Source organism: Lygodium microphyllum, chromosome 15 (assembly GCF_053477565.2).
Source record: "Lygodium microphyllum isolate KBCC chromosome 15, Lygodium_microphyllum_v1.1.10, whole genome shotgun sequence".
Taxonomy (NCBI): Eukaryota; Viridiplantae; Streptophyta; class Polypodiopsida; order Schizaeales; family Lygodiaceae; genus Lygodium; species Lygodium microphyllum.
Genome location: NC_141149.1, coordinates 77,309,670 through 77,329,290, shown reverse-complemented (window position 1 = coordinate 77,329,290; position 19,621 = coordinate 77,309,670). Strand labels below are relative to the sequence as shown.

Here is a 19,621-nt window from a genome sequence, read left to right as displayed (position 1 = left end):
ATGCACAAGGAGAAGCTCACTCAAGAGACAAGAAGAGAGATGGAGGCCAAAACGTTTTCTTGCTGGTTTTTTCTTCTTCTTCCACACACTTTACAATGTACACAAAGTATAGATAAGAAAAAACATAAAGGAAAGTGGCCTACTAAGTCAAACAATGCATAACCGACTACACTAGTCGACTGGCGCTATAACTATGCCAGCTGTAAATAGGTGTAACAACCTGAATATGATAAGTAATGAGTCAGTGGCCATGTGAGAGTCATAATGACCACCGACGTGCTAAGTGTAGACGTGTGGACCCATCTAACCAGGCGGTCCATCATCAATGCCCGCATGTGTTGAGCTTGTCATCTCAACACTCCCCCTCAAGCTCAACTGTATCTCTGCAACTCCAAGTAAGCTTCGAAACTTTTGAAGCTTCTCTGTACACAATGCCTTCGTGAAGATGTCAGCTATTTGATCCTGTGTGCTGATATACACCAAGTCAATCTCACCTGCTAGTACCTTCTCTCTCACAAAGCGGTAGTGTACCTCAATATGTTTTGTCCTGGCATGGAACACAGGGTTCCTAGCCAACTGTATACTGCTCATGTTGTCACAATAAATGACAACTGGACCTTCCATCTGCACATCTAAATCAGCCAATAACTTTTGCAGCCATACTACCTCACATGCTGCAACAGCAGCACCTCTATACTCAGCCTCTGTACTCGACAAAGCAACTGTAGATTGCTTTTTGCTGCTCCAAGTAACTGCTGCACTACCAAGAGAGAACATGTATCCGCTGGTAGATATTCTATCAGCCATACTACCAGCCCAATCTGCATCTGTGTATCCAAACACCTGTACATCTGTACTTGCCTCATAGAAAAGTCCATAATGTAATGTGGACTTCACATATCTCAATATGCGTCTGACTGCATCCAAATGTGGCTTTCTAGGTACTTGCATAAACTGACTCACAAGACCAACAACGTAGCTCAAGTCTGGCCTTGTAATGGTGATGTAGATCAAACTCCCCACTATCCTCCTGAACATAGTAGGGTCTTCTATCTCATCCCCAACATCAACACTCAACTTTACATTCTGCTCCAATGGGACTGAAAGTGGTTTGCATGCTGTCATACCATACTTGGACAACATATCCAAGCCGTACTATCTTTGGGAGAGCCATATACCATCATCACATTTGATCACCTCAATGCTAAGGAAGTATCTTAGCTCACCTAAATTCTTCATCTCAAACTTCTTCTTCAAAAAGTCCTTGACTTCAGCAATCCCACTATCACTATCACTTGTAATAATCAAGTCATCCACATAGATGACTATGATGACCAAACCTGCATCTCCCTTTCTCACATAAAGTGAGTGATCAGCATCAGAAACATAAAAGCCAATATTGACAAGATACTCTCTGATCTTGTCAGACCATGCTCTAGGTGCTTGCTTGAGCCCATAGAGCGCCTTCTTCAACCTACACACATACTTGGGATGCTCTAAATCTTCATAACCTGCTGGCTGATCCATATACATTTCTTCTTGCAAATCACTATGCAAGAAGGCATTCTTCACATCCATTTGCTGCAACCTCCAACCTTTGGCTGCTGCCAAAGCAATCACACATCTGACAGTTGCCATCCTAGCAACTGGACTGAAGGTTTCATCATAATCTATGCCATATGTCTGGGCATAGCCTTTTGCAACCAGCCTAGCTTTGTACCTACTAATAGAGCCATCTGCATTGTGCTTAATCTTATAAACCCACTTACATCCAATAGCTTTCTTGCCCTTTGGCAAAGATATTAGATCCCATGTCTTATTGGCCTCTAATGCAGCCATCTCCTCATCCATTGTTGCATCCAAATGAGTATGACCAATAGTATCCTCAAAACAAGTGGGCTCAGCATCCTCAACTAGTTTCACCATATAAGCATAATGGTGAGCTGCATAGCCTTCAAAACCAAATCTTTTAACAGGGTATCTCACCCTGCTAGACCTGCGTACCACTGGATCACTTAATGGAGTCTTTGCATTAACGCGTGCTCTCTGCGCACCTGGAGTCCTCACTGAAGGAATGCCGAGCTCATCATCCAAGCTCTCTGAGCCACTGGAGTCTCCATCAAGAACTGCATCAATGTCTTCTGATACTTTACTCTTTCCTTTGTCTTTACCTGTAGTGCTACTAGATGTACCTGAAGACGTAGAGGTACTCCTTAGTCTCCCAGACCAAGGACTACCAGATGACGTCTCTGGTCCACTAAGAGTCCATGATTCTTGCTTTTCAGCCTGCACATGAGTGTCATGATTATCATCATCATCCAATGCATCACCACTAGATGCATACCAACTGCTCATTTCATCAAAGATGACATCCCTGCTCACTCTGAACTTACATGTGACAGGGTTATAACAGCGATACCCTTTCTGCTCTGAAGAGTATCCAATAAAGATACACTTTTCAGCCTTTGGATCTAGTTTCTTCTGCAACTCATTTGGCACATGAACATACGCAATGCAGCCACACACTTTCAAGTGTGAGACATCAGGCTTCTTACCTGTAAAACATTCTTCGGGGATCATACCATGAACTGCAGTTGTGGGAGTTCTATTCATAATATAAACAGCAGTATGAACAGCCTCAGACAAAAAATGCTTAGGCATATTCTTTTCAGCCATCAAGGTACGTGCAACTTCTGCAATATGCCTGGTTTTCCTTTTTGCAATCCCATTTTGTTGTGGGGTATACCTGCATGTGAACTGTCTCTTAGACCTCAGAAAATCACTGAACTCATTTGAGAGGCACTCTCCCCCTCCATCTGACCTCAAGCACTTCACTTTCAAGCCTGTTTCTCTTTCAACTGCAGCCTTGAAAGTTCTAAAGTGCTCAAATGCTTCACTCTTTTCCTTCATAAAATATACCCACAGCTTTCTAGAACAATCATCAATGAATGTGACAAAGTATGAACTGCCTCCAAGAGATACATTTTGTGTAGGCCCCTAAATGTCTGTATACACAACGTCAAGGATATTTCTGCTTATATCTCTGTCATGTGAAAAGGGTTGTCTTGCCTGCTTACCAAACTGACATGCTTCGCATACCTTATGAAATTCTGCAACTCTAAATGTAGGCAAACCTGTAACCAACCCTTTGGACTGCATTAATTTCAGTCTTTGTACATTTGCATGTCCAATGCATTTGTGCCAAATTTCAATATCTGCAACAACACCTTTTCCTTTTGCATACATAGCAGCATTCATAGTAGGAATTCCAGCATCCAAAGTAAACATATGTCCAACTCTACTTCCCTTTGCTACCAACCTGCACTTGTCATTGAAGTCTTCTACAAAGCAGCCCTTTGCATTAAATTTGACTTGCAGCCCTTGCTCTACCATTTGACCGACTGACACCAAGTTTTTTGTAATAGATGGCACATGTAATACATCTGAAAGACTCTTTGTCTTACCATCATGCAAGGACAAGGGAACTTTTCCAATGTGTGAAATTGGGTGGCATGAATCATCACCCGTCTGTACATAACTTGCATTTTGCAAATCCTGCATCTCTCCAAACCATTCTGCATGGCTGGTCATATGATTGGATGCACCTGAATCAACATACCAAACATCATCATGTGTTCCCTTTCCTGTAACAGCATTCAGCATATGCTGCATAACAAATAGACGTTCATTTTTGTCTTCATTCTGTCGTGAAGACGATGCATAGTTTCCTTGCTGCAACTTACCACTGCGGATATCATCTTTCTTAGCATAACATTGGGTTGCAATATGACCTGTTTTGCCACAGTAGTGACACACAATACGAGAGTTGTTAGAACCTCTGTTCTGCCATCCACCTCTTCCTCTAAAGCTCCCCCTGCCTCTAAAGTTACCACGACCTCCTGAAACCTGCATATCTCCAAATTGCTGATTCAATCTGTTTTGCTGGTTGACACTACCACGTTCTGTACCACGACCTCTTGAGGAGAACCTGCCACATCCCCTTCCTGAACTGGAGTAGAAAGCCTGGACCTGTTCACCACTTCTTTCAGATGTCTCACTCTGCATGTTGATCTCTTCAGTGATCATAAGGGAGACCAACTCATCGAAATCTGGAAATGGCTTTCTAACATATACGGAAGTTACAAAAGACTTCCAAGCCTTTTCATTGTTAAGTCCACCCAAGGTAGACGACACCAAATCATCATCATCGGGCATTGCATCAATCACTGCCAATGCATCTGCAATGCTCCTTACCTTCAGTGCATACTCATTGATAGACATCTTCCCTTTCTTCAATGTATTCAACTCTTGCTTGAGTTGAATCTTTCGTGCCTTTGTATTTACAGAAAACATACTTTCAAGTATGGTCCAAGCTACATATGAATTCTCTGCATTTCTAATATGTCCCAGCATATTATTGTCAATTAGTGCAGACAACCAATACATGACCTTTTTATCTTTTGCATTCCATTCCTTCCGTGTCTTTGTCTCTTTTGCAGTTGGAGGATCATTCACCTCCGGCTCCTTTTCTTCATCTGAAACAAACTCGTAGAGGCCTTTTCCAATAAGGAAGTTCGTGACACGGAACTTCCATGAAGGGTAGTTGTTCTTGTCGAGCTTCTCAATGATGGGGCTTCCATTGTTCTCTGCCATTATCACAAAATTAATACCAACAGCAAGCAAATTTTCTGCAACCCTCGACCTGTAGTGCACAGCAATACACTAGACAGCCTTTTTCACTGTCTGCTCAACAATACATGCAATCTGCAACCAGTTTGCAGATAAACCTTGTGTTTACTCGCTGGTAAACACCTTTGAACTTACAGATCTGAAATCTGTAACCTGTGCACCCACTTCCGGTCAATACAGTCGAAATCACAGTGTACCCTGAAACTGCTGTCCGCAACCTTGCGGATCTAAAACGGGGCCTAAAACGGCCTCAGATGCCCAAAATAATTGTGGAAAAAGGGCTTATCTGCAGAATACACAGCGCTCTTCGCGCACACCAAATCTCATTGCAATCTGAGATTTTTGCTCGACCCTGCTTTCGGTGCCTCCACAAGCACTATCCAAGAGAGAGAGTGGAAGAACGGGAGAGCTTCTTACCCGTGGCTTGCTTGCTCGAACCTTGCTTCTTCTCCTTCGCTTCAGCCTTCGAAATTAGCCTCTCTCAGTGGCGCGGCTCTGATACCATGTCAAGAATCGCGTGGTGGGGGGACTTGCTCAAGATGCTGCGCCGAACACACAGAATGCACAAGGAGAAGCTCACTCAAGAGACAAGAAGAGAGATGGAGGCCAAAACGTTTTCTTGCTGGTTTTTTCTTCTTCTTCCACACACTTTACAATGTACACAAAGTATAGATTAGATACAACATAAAGGAAAGTGGCCTACTAAGTCAAACAATGCATAACCGACTACACTAGTCGACTGGCGCTATAACTATGCCAGCTGTAAATAGGTGTAACAACCTAAATATGATAAGTAATGAGTCAGTGGCCATGTGAGAGTCATAATGACCACCGATGTGCTAAGTGTAGACGTGTGGACCCATCTAACCAAGCGGTCCATCATCAATGTTCGCATGTGTTGAGCTTGTCATCTCAACATGCATGTAGTGTGCAAGGTGGATCCATAGGTAGGGGTGGGCTGACTAGACATGGGCATGGTAGCCACATGAGGAACCCAAGGAGGTGGGATGGGAACACGGGGAGTAGAAGATGGGAATCCCTGCGTAGGTATAACCCAAGGAGAGTGTGAAGACGCACCATAAGCTGAGGATGAAAACCCCTGCGTATGAGTGGTCATGGGAGATGTGAAGCTGGGGATAGTGAGGGGGATGCCCATCATAGTCGACCTAGTAGTGATGGGTGTGCTCATTTGCTGAAAGGTGAGAGGCACTGTGTTAAAGGGTGGCATTCCCCCTAGCGAAGTACCATGGTGCAAAGAGGTAGAGAATGGGGTGGAGAAGGAAAAGGTGCTAGGAGTGGAGATGGAAGATCCAACCCCTAGGGTGTGTGAAGCAGATGTGGAGTGTAATCCAAAATTTTGGAAAGATGATGAGAGATGATCAAGGTGTGATATAGAAGCGGGTGGGATGGGAGGGAAGTGAGAAGTGTGTGTGATATGCTCAAATGAAACAGAAGCTGTAGATGTATCTAAATTCCGTCTGCTTCGTGTGCCCCCTCTATTGAAGTTCACATACACAAAGCCATCCGGATCCTATACCTCAAAAGAAGAAACAGGCAAGGGTTTTGATTCATGCAACACAAAAGAATTGTACAAACCTGACATTGGACCTGGCGGAGATGATGAAGATGGATCGCCAGACGTTCCGAATGCCGTATGTCCTCCATGATCGGAGAGGTGGCCAGCCTCACCAACCGGTCCGAGTGTGGTAGCAAAATTGGTAGGAGGGGTATAAACATCACCGTACTTGTTGCGATAGTACTCCTGATGGACAGCAGGCTGAACAGCAGTCTGGGATAGTTTGGAGCAGTCGTCAGCAACAGCTGAGAGTTGTCGCCTACAGCAATGGACAGGCTGAAGATGATGTGACTGCAGTCGATGATGGCTGGACAGCAGATGGAGGCGGGCTGCAGGCTGGAAATTGGGCGCCAACAGGAGCAGAGGGTGTGTGGGCAGTAACCTGCAAACAAGGATGATTGCTGAATGGGGGCAGCCTATCTATTTATAGATGTGGAAGGGCGCCCCAAAAATTAGGGTTTCCACTAAACTTTCTCGAACCGCTCCCTATTTTAGGGTTTCCACTGAACTCTCTCGAACCGCTTTCCGTTTTAGGGTTTTACTCTAAAAGAGCATTTTTAGTGTGTTTTGGGGTTGTTTAAGAGGCTAATCAGCAAGTAATGCATATTTTAGCTCAACAGGGGCAAACAGATGTCTGAAAAGCAGTAGCAATTTGCGTTTAGCAGCCAGATGCAGTCGCTTGGATAGAAGGGCTGTCGCCTAGGCAGTAGATGATGTTGGAAGCACTGGAGTGTAGTTGTCTAGTGCTAGGAAGGCTGCGTTTGCAGCAAACGCAAATCTGGACAAGGTCGCCTAACAGTTCAGGGTGGTCTTGGCGATGAAAAGCTCCTCTTTGATCTCCCATTAGGCAATGATACCATGTGAGAGTGCACAATGGAAGAAGGAACTTGAACACAGAAAGAAGATAGTAGGAAGATGAAGGAAGAAAGAAATTTGTATTGACTGAAATAAATGTTGAATAAAAACAGATGGACTGATCAGTTCTTGTGTGCAGCCCGAGGCGTCAGTGAGGGCACCAGGTCTGGCCTGAAATGACGATGGCGGCAATAGCACCAAGGACAAAGGAGTGTGCCCGCAGTTGGAGCAGCTTGCAAAAGATGATGACCAAAGTTTGGGAGGGGGCAGCTATAAATAGCTGGAAACCCCTAAATCTGGCCAACCTGAAAATAGGGGCCAAAATATGGCTGACCAGCTGGAGATAACGATAGGACTGTAATAAATGCAGTTTGACTGCTGAAAAATTTGCCATAAATAATGTCATGGCAGTCCGGACAATGTGTGACTGATAGAAGATGAAATCTGACTGACAGGCATAAGAACCAGGCCTAAAACAGGAGAAATGCATGGTAAAATGCCAGAGCTCCCATGTCTCTGTTAGACTCTAACAAGAGCTCACAACCGGGAGATGACAGATTAACAACACTAAAGCGATAGGCTAACATAGGCAATATGTGATCATTAGTGCATTGAATATGCATATCATTTTAGCTATTGTATGGCCATATAGTAAACAGACAACATGAGCTGATTAACTGATATCATGCCTTAGTTAAATCATACTCGTTACATAAGCCCCCACTGGATCTGCTTCCTCCCAAATACTTCATACAATTAATTTTGATAATGGTTAGCAGTCATTGTTTGTTGTTGTATTAAGGTGCACAAGCTCAAGCTCACCTTGACTCTACCCATGCCCATCCAAGTTATTTGTGGATAGTTTCTGTTACTGCATGCTGGTATAATAGGTGTAAACTGAGCAATATGAATTCTTAGTAAGAACAAAGAGAATCAAGCCATGAGACTTTTACAAAAAGCAGGTGATGTGTGCGGGGTGTTCAAATTGGCATCATTAACAATTCCAGCAAATCCCAAATATGATTTACAGTAGACAATAGCTGAAATTATGAAATTGCCCACAATTGCATGATCTTTGATTGCATTAACAAGTTACAAGATATCTACTTGTGTCAAGAATCTGGAGTTTATCTTAATAGTAAGATGCTTTATGGTGCCCCTTTTTACGAATGCTGACTGGTTTCTGACCCTGTAGAATAATCTTGAATCACGCGCTCTATTTAGTAATCTTTAAAATGCTCTAGTGACAGTCTAGTTTCATCTTGGTATATGTTTTTCTTAAAATGTAGTAGTCCTAATGTTCTCGCTTTATTTGAATCTGGAAATGGCACTGATCAATATCTTTCTTGTTCATACAGTCATCACTTTCCTCTCAATGCCTTACTGAAGCTGGCAGAAAAATGAGTGCTACCCTCATCCTTGGTATCAGTATAGGAGTGGCTATTGGTGTTTTAGTGGCAGCCCTTTTGGCTGCATGTTTTTTTGTTTGCATTCAAGTGCAAAAGAAGAATGAGGTCCAATGTGGTAGTGAACAAAGGGGTATGGTTCTACCCATCCGTGTCAAAGGGCTTAATGCTAGCTCAGTGCTTTCAGACACAACTGATTATGATTCTCCTGTACATACCAAAGATCAAAAAATCTTCTCATTGTGGTTTGGAGGGGGCGAGAAGAATTCAATTTTATCAAATTCTGGGCTGCCAAGCTATCCTTACAGGTGATGTATTGTCTCTCATTGTACCATCTCTGGATAAAACTATCTTGAGAGCAATTTTGTGTTGATCATGTTGGAAATAATATGATTTTGTGGACATGCTGCTTGTTTTCTTTTCTTTCACAATATATTAGATCTATTTGAACACTTTTACATAAGAACTAAGATAGCATTATAATTAAACACTCGAACAAAATCAGACAGCCACAGCACAGATGGATCTAGATTACTCCTCCGCAATTGCACAAATTTGCCAAGACACCAATGTCAGATTACCCGAAGCTTTTGCATCCCTTGTAGCATTTCTTTAATTCATTCTAAGAGAATCAAGTACACCACAATCTTTATCCTCTGTAAATAATAAGTACCAAAAGTTAATTGATCTATAAGCAAGGTGCCTAAAATGCTCAGCAACTCTTTCCCTGGAGCAGAGGGATCTCGAATCGCTACTTGATGCCCTGGCCATTCCAAAACAGAGAAATCTTCTGGAACTCCTTCACTGCTGACCACACACCCGCAACCAGCATGGAGGATCTCAGATCTCTAGACCTCAGCCTGAAAGTGTACGCATGTGCAAACCAGCACCCAATGCAGATCCAGATGGCAGCATGCAGTCCTGGATCTTGTGCCACATATCCAAACAGTGAGTTCGTTGTTGTTTTTGGCAAGTCATTGCTACAAATTGATCCCTTCTACATCCCACAATTAATCTGTTTTATTAAAACCCTCATGAAGTATATCAGAGAAATTGTTTTTCGTCTGCGTGAATTGTACAGGCAATTTGGAGTCATAGCAACTTAAGCCTTCTTAGTTTTGCTATAATTGGTGGTAGGATTCTGCATAAGTTGGAGCCAGCTAATCACTGCAGTTGAAGGGCTTAGAAAACAACATATACTGACTCCATGTTGAAGCAAGATGTTGATAAGAGGAGATGTAGAGCAGCGAGCTGCAGATCTGTGGCAGAAATTTGTGCATGCAGACTTTGACTAGGTCATCACTATGTACATTGTACACAGAATTTGACCGGTGTGATGCTACCAGCAGTTCCAAAATGCCCCAAGGGCCAAAATCCTAAAGGTATCTCCTCAAATGCTGAATTTTGACCCGCAAGCATGTAGGAGCTTGGATTTTGAATGCAGGTGAGGCCTATTTGGAGGAAGGTCAAGGACCTGGTATTTCCTTTAAAAGGGCCTATGAAGGCCTCCTTGCCCAAAGGGCATATAAAGGTCTGCTTGCACCCACTTGGATTCATGTCACATGAGCATGCCAACAGATTATGGCATCTCTCTACGTTTACAACAAAGTGTATGGAAAACCTTTAAAGGATATGGGAAAACAAACTTGCTTTGAGGCGAAAGTAACTTCATGGTGATGTTTGGGGGGAGTTTTGCCAGGGGTAATGTGTAAGAGATGCGCAGTGGTCTGTGAAGACATACATTGTCTCCTTTGGAGCTGTTCTGATTCATAGTCACTTCTAAAATATGCTCTTTTACTGTTTTCAATGGACGAGATTTTTAGTATGCACAGCATGCAGCCATGCCAATTCGGGTTTTCATATTTTTTGGCTCTCTTTTTCCCATGGTTCTTTACAACAGTCGCTATATGATCGTGCTTCACTTGGTGATCTTGGATGCCATACTCTTATGTGTTTCTCCAACACTTCTGATACATTTTAAAGGAGCTGCATCACTGAATGTAAATTAACTGAAAGAACATGCTCACCTCTCCCCACCCCACAACAACACCAACACAACAAGAATCTAAAACCAAAAAAGTGGAATATCCATGAGAGGCTAGGCCTGTTTCGAGGAAGGTCAAGAACCTGATATTGCTTTTGGAGCAGTGCCTTGCTGGATCTTGTTGACGATTGCAAGATTGGACCATAATCAAATGTTATGCTTTGAATCTTATTTAGGCTAAAAAGGCCTATGAAGGCCTCCTTGCCCAAAGGGCATATAAAAGTCTGCTTGCACCCACTTGGATTCATGCCACATGAGCATGCCAATAATTATGGCATCTCACTAAGTCTACGACATAGTGGATGGGAAACATTTGAAGGATATGGGGAAGCCAACTTGCTTTGAAGCCAAGGTAATTTCATGGTGATGTTTGGTGGGTGTTTTGGATGGGAAACATTTGAAGGATATGGGGAAACCAATTTACTTTGAAGCCAAGGTAATTTCATGGTGATATTTGGTGGGTGTTTTGGATGGGAAACATTTGAAGGATGTGGGGAAACCAATTTTCTTTGAAGCCAAGGTAATTTCATGGTGATGTTTGGTGGGTATTTTGCCAGGGGTAATGTGTAAGAGATGTGCAGTGTTCTGTGAAGACATGCATTATCTCCTTTGGAGCTGTTCTGATCCATTGTTACTTCTAAACCATATGATTGTGGAAATCAAATGCATCTATGTGGACAAAAAAATTGGCAAATACTTTTGGTTGGTTGGCAGATTCCCTTCTCTTACTGAATCTTCTCTTCCTTTAATGGATGAGATTTCTAGTATGGACAGCATGCAGCCATGTCAATTTGGGTCGTCGTATTTTCAGATTCTCTCTTATTTTCCATGGACAGTCACTATATGATTGTGCTTCACTTGTTGGTGATGTTGTGTGGTCCATACTCTTATATATTTTTCCAGTGCATACTGTCTTATGTTTTTCCAATGCTTCTTATACATTTTAAAGGAGCTGCATCACCAAGTGTAAATTAACTGAATGAACCTACCCACCTCTCCCCACACCCCAGCAACACCAACACAACAAAAACCTAAAACCAAAAAAGTGGAATATCCATGAAAGGTTAGGCCTATTTGGAGGAAGGTTGAGGAACCAATATTACCTTTGGAGTAGTGCCTTGGTGGATCCTGTTGATGATTGCAAGATTGTACGATAATCAACTGTTATGCTTTGAATCTTATCTAACCTAAAAGCGCCTATAAATGCCTGCTTGCCCAAAGGGCATATAAAGGTCTGCTTGCACCCACTTGGATTCATGTCACATGAGCATGCCAATAATTCTGACATCTTACTAAGTCTACAGCATAGTGGATGGGAAACCTTTGAAGGAAACAAACTTGCTTTGAAGTGAAGGTAATTTCATGGTGATCTTTGGTGGGACTTTTGCCAGGAGTAATGTGTAAGAGATGTGCAGTGGTCTGTGAAGACATGCATCATCTCCTTTGGAGATGTTCTGATTCATGGTCACTTCTAAACCATGTGATTGAGGAACCCACAACACCAACACAACAAGAATGCAAAACTAAAAGAAGTGGAATATCCATGACACATTGAAAAAATAAGTTTGTTTGAAGGAATCAAAATTTCAAAATTTCATTATACTCACAAGCTTCTTGCACCTTTCACAGGGATTTGCAGAAGGCAACCAATAACTTCACAGCTAAGTTGGGGGAGGGAGCATTTGGTCCTGTATACAAAGCGTTAATGCCTCAAGGTGGAACTTTTGCTGTTAAGATGCTGTCGTCTGATTCCAGACAAGGTGAAAGAGAGTTTTTGACAGAGGTACTTTGCTGTTCCATAGCTATAGTTGATGCAAGTACTTGTTTCCCAAATAAGAAGCATGGAGTTGGAGGTTAGATGTGTGTTGATACCTCTGGTTTTGTTTGATTAAGAAGCAAGTACTGGATTGGATATCTTGGTATGTATTTCATTGCTAAAACAACAAACTGTGGTGCTACTGTAACTGCAGGAAGCACATTTTTCAGATATTGTGACTAATACACTCTTTATTATTTGCTCGCGAGCTTGTCTAGGTTCATCTATAGTCTTTTAAAACTTGGTGTTAATTTTGTGATGTTTTCCCTTTCCGTTTGAGGAAATAGTGAGATGTGTTTTTACTCAAATAATCTGATTCACTCTCATAGTCATTTCAATACATTTTCTTTACGAGAAAAGAAAGAATATATTAAGAAATCTCCTAGGGATAAATTAGCCCAAGGCAAACCACAAAAACAGCCGTGTAAGGTGTGAGGAGAATGCTTCACGGTTTGTAGAGAAAACATAAAATATGTATGAACACAACAAAACAACTAAACGCAGAGAAAAACTCAAAAAACACAAAACACAAAAGCATAAAGTGAAGGAATAACTCAATAGTGAAGAATACAATATATGTCCAAAGTGTACAGAATAACTCAAACCACTGTCTCTTTAGGAGTAGGCTGAGTGGAAGGAGTTGATGGAGATAGCCTCTAGATGACCTTGAAGCAACACACCAGCAAAGGGCAGATGCTGGAGGATGCCACTGCAGCCAAAGAGGATGAAAATGCAGCTGCAGCAAACACAGCTTTTGGATGAGAAAACACAGCTATTTAGTAACTTCAGGAAGTGGGAAGCAGCAAGATCTGATGGAAATGCAGCTTGCATTGTCCGGATAATGATCTCAGCCAGGTTGGTCTGAACAGCAGCAAAATACAGCTGATCTGATGCTTGAAATGCTGGACAAGGGGCTGGAAACAGGTCTTCTGCAGGTGGAAGATGGCATGGCAACAAGGCAGCAGCTGGGCTGAAATAGGATGGCATGATCTACAGGAAAACGCAGCTGTCAGCTTTTTGGTGATGATGTGGCAGCAGCTCAGCAGCAGTCACAACAGTCACCAGCAGGTGGACAACAAGGGTGATGGACAACAATTGTAGAATTAGGGATTCAGGATGTGCAAAGTGGCTGCAGTCTGCAGGGCCGCAGCTGGGCAGCAGCAGGACGACCTGATCTACAGGAAAACACCATTGTTAGTTGTTTGGCGATGATGTGGTAGCAGCTTGGCAATAGGTGCAGTAGTGGCCAGCAGGTGGACAGCAAGGGTGATGGGCAGTGATTGTCAAATGAGGGATTTGGGATGTGCGAAATGGCTGGACAAGTCCCTATTTATAGACACATGAGCCAACCGACTGTCTAGGGTGGTATGCAAACTATCCCAACTGGCACTTGGGAAGTTTGGGTTCATTAAATGTGAGTGCTTGGACACTTTAGGTACATTGAATATTTGACTTTTGGGGATGTTTAACAGGCTGAAAAAAGGGGGTTTACCCTTTCTTACATAGCATCCCCTTTTGCCCAAATACTCAAGCTAAGAGGGATTGCAAATCGTAGCTTGTCCAAGAGCTTTCACCCCAAAATAGTCATGACATGGGACAAAGGGTGCATGTTGGCTGCCCAATAGCCTACCAAGATTACAAAGGTAATGAGATGAAGTACCTTTATTTTAACTTGAGAGGTTAGGCCCCAAAGCATCCAAGGCATCAGACAATGGGTGCTTGTCGGCTGCCCAATAAAATATCAAGACTACAAAGGCGATTGTTATTTCCCTTAAAAGTCGAAGCATTTTATTTGTGTGGGCTTTTTAAATTATGTATCCCCAAATTTTCTTAAGTGAGTGCTCTGTGGGGAAAGAGATGGCTATCTCACATGCTTGTCAACAGGAAAAACACCTAAACACTTGCGAGGGTGTCAAAAACAAGATATGGGGTGAGGAGGGTGATGGCAATGTAGTGGTGACAAAAAGATAAATGGATGTTGCTTGGGCTATTTGCTCAGCCCTTGCAAGGGTCTTGTGCAACAAGTGACCTTTTATTATAAGTATGAATCATCCATGCACAAATAAGAATGAAAGTTGTTGAAAATGTATACACAAGTGACAAAACAAACCCTGAAAGTATAATGGGGGAGAGGCAATCCTTCTCCTACCAAATTGATGCTGATGGTGGAAGAAGAGCCAAGACTTGCTCCCTGTGAAGAAATATCCTAACACAGAAACACAAATAACACCGTATGACAAAGCACAGGCTGATAGAAGAACACAGTTAGGACTAGGGTAACTCAGAGACAATGAACACAGAGAATGAATGAAATGTTATGATGCAACAAACACACTATGTAGTGGAATGAATGTTGTACCTCAAACTCTTGTATCTCAAGGATCAGGGCATGGGTAATCAGCTAGAGATTGTCATACTCCAAACCATATTGTCAGGTATGAAAGCAGTCAGCATGCTGAAATCAGCTCTGAATAGTGTGTGGTAGGCTGGAAACAAGCGCCAGACTGTTGTAGACAACAATGGCCAGCTTGGATTGCGATGTCCTCCGCGTTTGAGGTGTGGGTAGCAAGCTGAAATATCTGAAATTTGCAAAAACGAGATTAAGGATGAATGAAGTGTAGCATACCTATTTATAGAAAGTTTGGGCCCTCCTAAGTGGATTTGTGCTTATGGGATACAGATACTCTCTAGGAATGCATTTCTTTTTAAATAAACAATGTTTCTTCCTTGACTATTTAAGTGAAGCTAATGCATTTTTAGCTCAACACCCCCCTAACTTGATGTTGAGGAGGGAGGACCTATAGCAATGTTGCCGTTGGCATGGTTTTTTGCAAATGGGATAAATGTTGAGCTAAAACATGCATTACTTGTTGATTAGCCTCTTAAACAACCCCAAAAGACACTAAAAAATGATCTTTTAGAGTAAAACCTTAAAACGGGGAGTGGTTCGAGAGAGTTCAGTGGAAACCCTAAAACAGGGAGCGGTTCGAGAGAGTTCAGTGGAAACCCTAATTTTTGGGGCGCCCTTCCACATCTGTAAATAGACAAGCTGCTCCCATTCAACATTATTCCGTCTGTGCAGGTTTCTCACTCCACGTGCAGATTTCAGCCATCAGCCTCCTCCCACGTGGCTGTCTAGCTCTCGAGACTACTGCCACTCCATCTCTATTTGCTCCTGCTACTGGCGCTTTCATCCATGCTGACGTCAGCTGCTGGTGACATCATCATTTGCTGCGATTTGATCATCTAGTCATCGCCAGCCGCATCAGACACTGTTCAGCCTGCTGTTTACAGCAAACTGTGCACAGTTTCCAGCCTCTGATCGGTGGTACACTGCTGTGTCTACCAGTTTCCAGCCTCCAGACAGCTGAGTTTTGGTGACCAGCCTGCTGCCATTCACTATTCAACACTCCTACACTCTGAGTGGTGATCACAAACTCTGGATCCGTCTCCGGTGGACGTCACACTCCGACATTGCTCTTCCCTTGAGCACACTGTACGCTCTTTTATTCATTTACAGCATTCATTCACTTCAGAGTTGTGTTCTCTCTCTCCCTTCTTTTGTTTGTGTTTGAATTTTGAGTTTTGTGTTTAGGGTTTGAGTTTTAAGTTTTGCGTTTAGGGTTTGAGTTTTGTCCTTTGTGTCTGTGTCTGTCTCTTTGTGTTTCTGTCGTGGTCGTACACTCTGTGTGTCCTCAGTGCAAACCCTAGCAGTTTTCTTCACATGGTATCAGAGCCGGTGCTCTTGTAAAGAGTATCCTGAGGATATTGTGGAGAGCTAGTCTTTGTGCAAGGCACACAATATGACTCGTAACCCCGAATCACAATGTCCCAGACACCTTCTTCTCCAGTTCCTATGATGTCTTATCATGCTTCTCCATCATTGGAGGCCCTGAGACGGCATTATGGACTCGGTGAGGAGGAAGACACTCCATCTTCACCAGATTTCACTAACATGATAGAGGAGTACTATTGTAACAAGTACGGTGATGTTTACACCCCCTCCTGCCAGTTTTGCTACCACATTCGGACCGGTTGGTGAGGCTAGCCACCTCTTCGATCATGGAGGATATATGGCATTCGGAACATCTGACGATCCATCTTCATCATCTCGGCCAGGTCCAATGTTAGGTTTGTACAATTCTTTTGTGTTTCATGAATCAAAACCCTCGCTTGTTTCTTCTTTTGAGGTACAGGATCCGGATGGCTTTGCATAAGTGAACTTCAATAGAGGGGGCTCACGAAGTAGACAGAATTTAGGTACATCTACAGCTTCTGTTTCATTTGAGCATATCACACACACTTCTCACTTCCCTCCCATCCCACCCTCTTCTATATCACACATTGATCACCTCTCCTCATCTTTCCAAAACCTTGGATTACACTCCATATCTGCATCACACACCCTAGGGGTTGGATCTTCCATCTTCGCTCCTAGCACCTTTTCCTTCTCCACCCCATTCTCTACCTCTTTGCACTATGGTACTTCGTTAGGGGGAATGCCACCCTTTAACACAGTGCCTCTCACCTTTCAGCAAATGAGCACACCCATAACTCCTGGGTCGACTATGATGGGCATCCCCCTCACTATCCCCAGCTTCACATCTCCCATGACCACTCATACGCAGGGGTTTCCATCCTCAGCTTATAGTGCGTCTTCCCACTCTCCTTGGGTTCCACCTACGTAGGGATTCCCATCTTCTGCTCCCTGTCTTTCCATCCCATCTCCTTGGGTTCCTCATGTGGCTGCCATGCCCATGCCTAGTTAGTCCATCCCTACCTATGGATCCACCTTGCACACTGCCCGCATGTTTGGTGGGCAATTTGGGGCCCATCTGCAAGTGTACTCCACTCCCCCATCCTACCCCTACTATACTTTTTCACACTATCCATCTCCGAGCACTACCATTCTTATTGCAATGGCCAAGAATGCCTTCATGGATAAGACATGTACCTAAAGGAGTGCCCGCCTGCCTCAATCTCTAGGAATTGTGGGATATTCTTGACCTCTTTCACTACTACCTAGCCGTCCAAAGTCTTCCTCCAACTAGCGGTACTCAATCGCCAAGCCGGGGAAAAGAAGGGTGACCAGGTGCCGAAGAAACCTGTTGTGGAGTACAAACACCTCCACAGTAAAGCCACTGTAACAAGGAACCATGTATATAACCCCCTTCGTGGACGCATACGGTGAACTTGCAAGTAATTCGCGAGCCGGACCATGAAGATCCCTTGGCCCAATAGGACCGCCTCCATGATCTGCGCTGTGCCAATGCGCAGCATGGAGTGAAGCCAGTCCCAAAGCTGGGCCCTGGCGGGGAACTGTCCTACTACCTGACCATAAATCATTGTTTCCATTAGCTCCAGCTCCTTAGCTCAAACGGCTAAGAGCTGCTCCTCAGAGACTACGGGCAAGGTGTTTGACTGGGGGGCACTCGCTGAGTGCGCCGGTGTCTGACCAGAGGTTTCCATTGCGTGTCCCTTCTGGGAGAACCTACCTATTACGCTGCAGTGCTACTGGAGGGGGGAGGGAGCAACTGGAGGAGGGGGGGTGATGGTGAGGGGGGAGCGAGGAGCGAGGAGGAAGTTGTTTTCTTTGCCAGTGGTATGTCAATCTGACAGGGGGCCAGGCCTCAAGGCGAGGCAGCTTGGGGGGGGGGGGGGGGGGGGGGGGGGAGACCGTAGGCGGCATGGAAGTGCAGGTGGTGGCGCAGGCAGGGGGAAGCAAACAGGCGCTGGATGGGGCAATGGCAACGTGCCACAAGCAAGAGGGGGCCCTGGCGATGGCCATGGGGAGGGAACAGCGGACTTGGCGATGGCGATGAATTTGGTGGGAGGTGGCGCGACGATCAGACGGGGGTGGAGATAGCATGCGCGACATGACGGGTTTTGTGAGCCGTTTGTGGTTCCTCGCCTTGTGCAGGTCATTGTGACCGGGCAACCAGGGCACTGCGCTACCGCGACTTTGGGCATCAGGGAGCAATTTGTACGCATTTTGGAGCCAAGGCGGCTCCGCCGACAGGCCAGCAGGTGGACGCTGACGGCTTCACACGGGTCCAGAGACGATAGGGGGGGCGCAACCAGCTCCTCAGACCCAGCCTTGTTAGCAGCAGGGTGTAGGTGGACGAGCGACGTCCCCTCGGCAGAGCACTCCACAGTCCCCCTTGTCCGTTCCACCCAACAGGACCGCAGCCCCCCATATCCTCCACCCGCACCACAGACTGCCTCGCTTGAGTTTCCACAGCCCCCTCACCCCCCCCCCCCCCCCCCCACTCCACAAACCCCCCTTCCCCCCTCCACCGAGCACCCCCCTTGATCGGCACCTGGTTCAGGTGAGCCTGCCCAGACCCACCCCCCCTCCTCCCACTGGAGGTGATGAGCCACAAACACCTACCTCCTCTGCGCACCAGCAGTCTTTCCCCTCCCACACAGCTACCAGTTAATTTGCCGCTGCCACCCGCCACACCTTCCCGAGACAGGCACAACTGCTGCCACATGAGTTTTTCCGCAGTGGCCCATGGTCCTACCTGAGAGTTGTGGAGCGCTGAGAGTTTCCACTACCTCTAGAGGTGGGGATCTTCGTGGTTCGTCAGTCAAGGAGGGCAAGATCCATTTACTAGCACCAGCTGATGGACCAAACTACGCCTTTTTTCTTCAGTTCATCTACTCAGGGGAGTGGACGACTACATAGATTGAGGAGGAGTTGAAGAGTCAGGTGGCGGATCACATCTCCCAGTGGAGGGGAGATGAAGGATTAGCACTGTTTGCATGATGGACATTAACTGGTGGGCTGGTGCCGAGGTCTCACACTTGAGCTTTATCTTTCGAGCCCCTCCACAGTGGAGAGCTCCGAGGGACATGATCGAGTGGCCCCTAGCACAAGCGGCCCGTTTCTACCAGTGTACAGAGTCACGACTCTCAGCATGGCTGATAGATGCATTGATAGTACCACTTGGAGCATCTATCACCCCTATGGTCCGATCGAGGGCCACCATGGGGGACTGGAGTTCATCGTCCAGACCGGTGGCAAAGCGCACTTACATACCTCACAGTTTTTTCTCCTCATCAGCAGCATCCACACCGAACAGATGCCTATTCGGTCAGTCACAGGTTTCCTCATGAGCTTACACCTTGCATCGTGGAATGTGAATAGTCTCTACTACAATGGGGCACGTGGTTCCAGGAAGTTGATTGTTTGGCAAGAGTTGCAGCTTGCCCTTGCTAGATGGATTGACATC

At 44.8% G+C, this 19,621-nt stretch overlaps 1 protein-coding gene across 5 annotated transcripts in view; it reads left to right on the top strand.

The window, feature by feature from the left end:
* LOC148024689 (calcium/calmodulin-regulated receptor-like kinase 1) overlaps positions 1-19,621 on the top strand; it is a 120,890-nt gene that overhangs the window by 40,908 nt on the left and 60,361 nt on the right. For 4 of the 5 annotated variants that reach the window (XR_015693338.1, XM_087694342.1, XM_087694339.1 and 1 more), the window contains 2 exons: positions 8,479-8,834; positions 12,200-12,353. Coding sequence is in view for 4 of the 5 variants with exons in the window: in XM_087694342.1 (XP_087550468.1) it covers positions 8,479-8,834; positions 12,200-12,353 (510 nt within the window). In the remaining variant the exon portion in view is untranslated. The remainder of the gene's footprint in view (positions 1-8,478; positions 8,835-12,199; positions 12,354-19,621) is intronic. The other variant, XM_087694340.1, reaches the window with a different exon arrangement.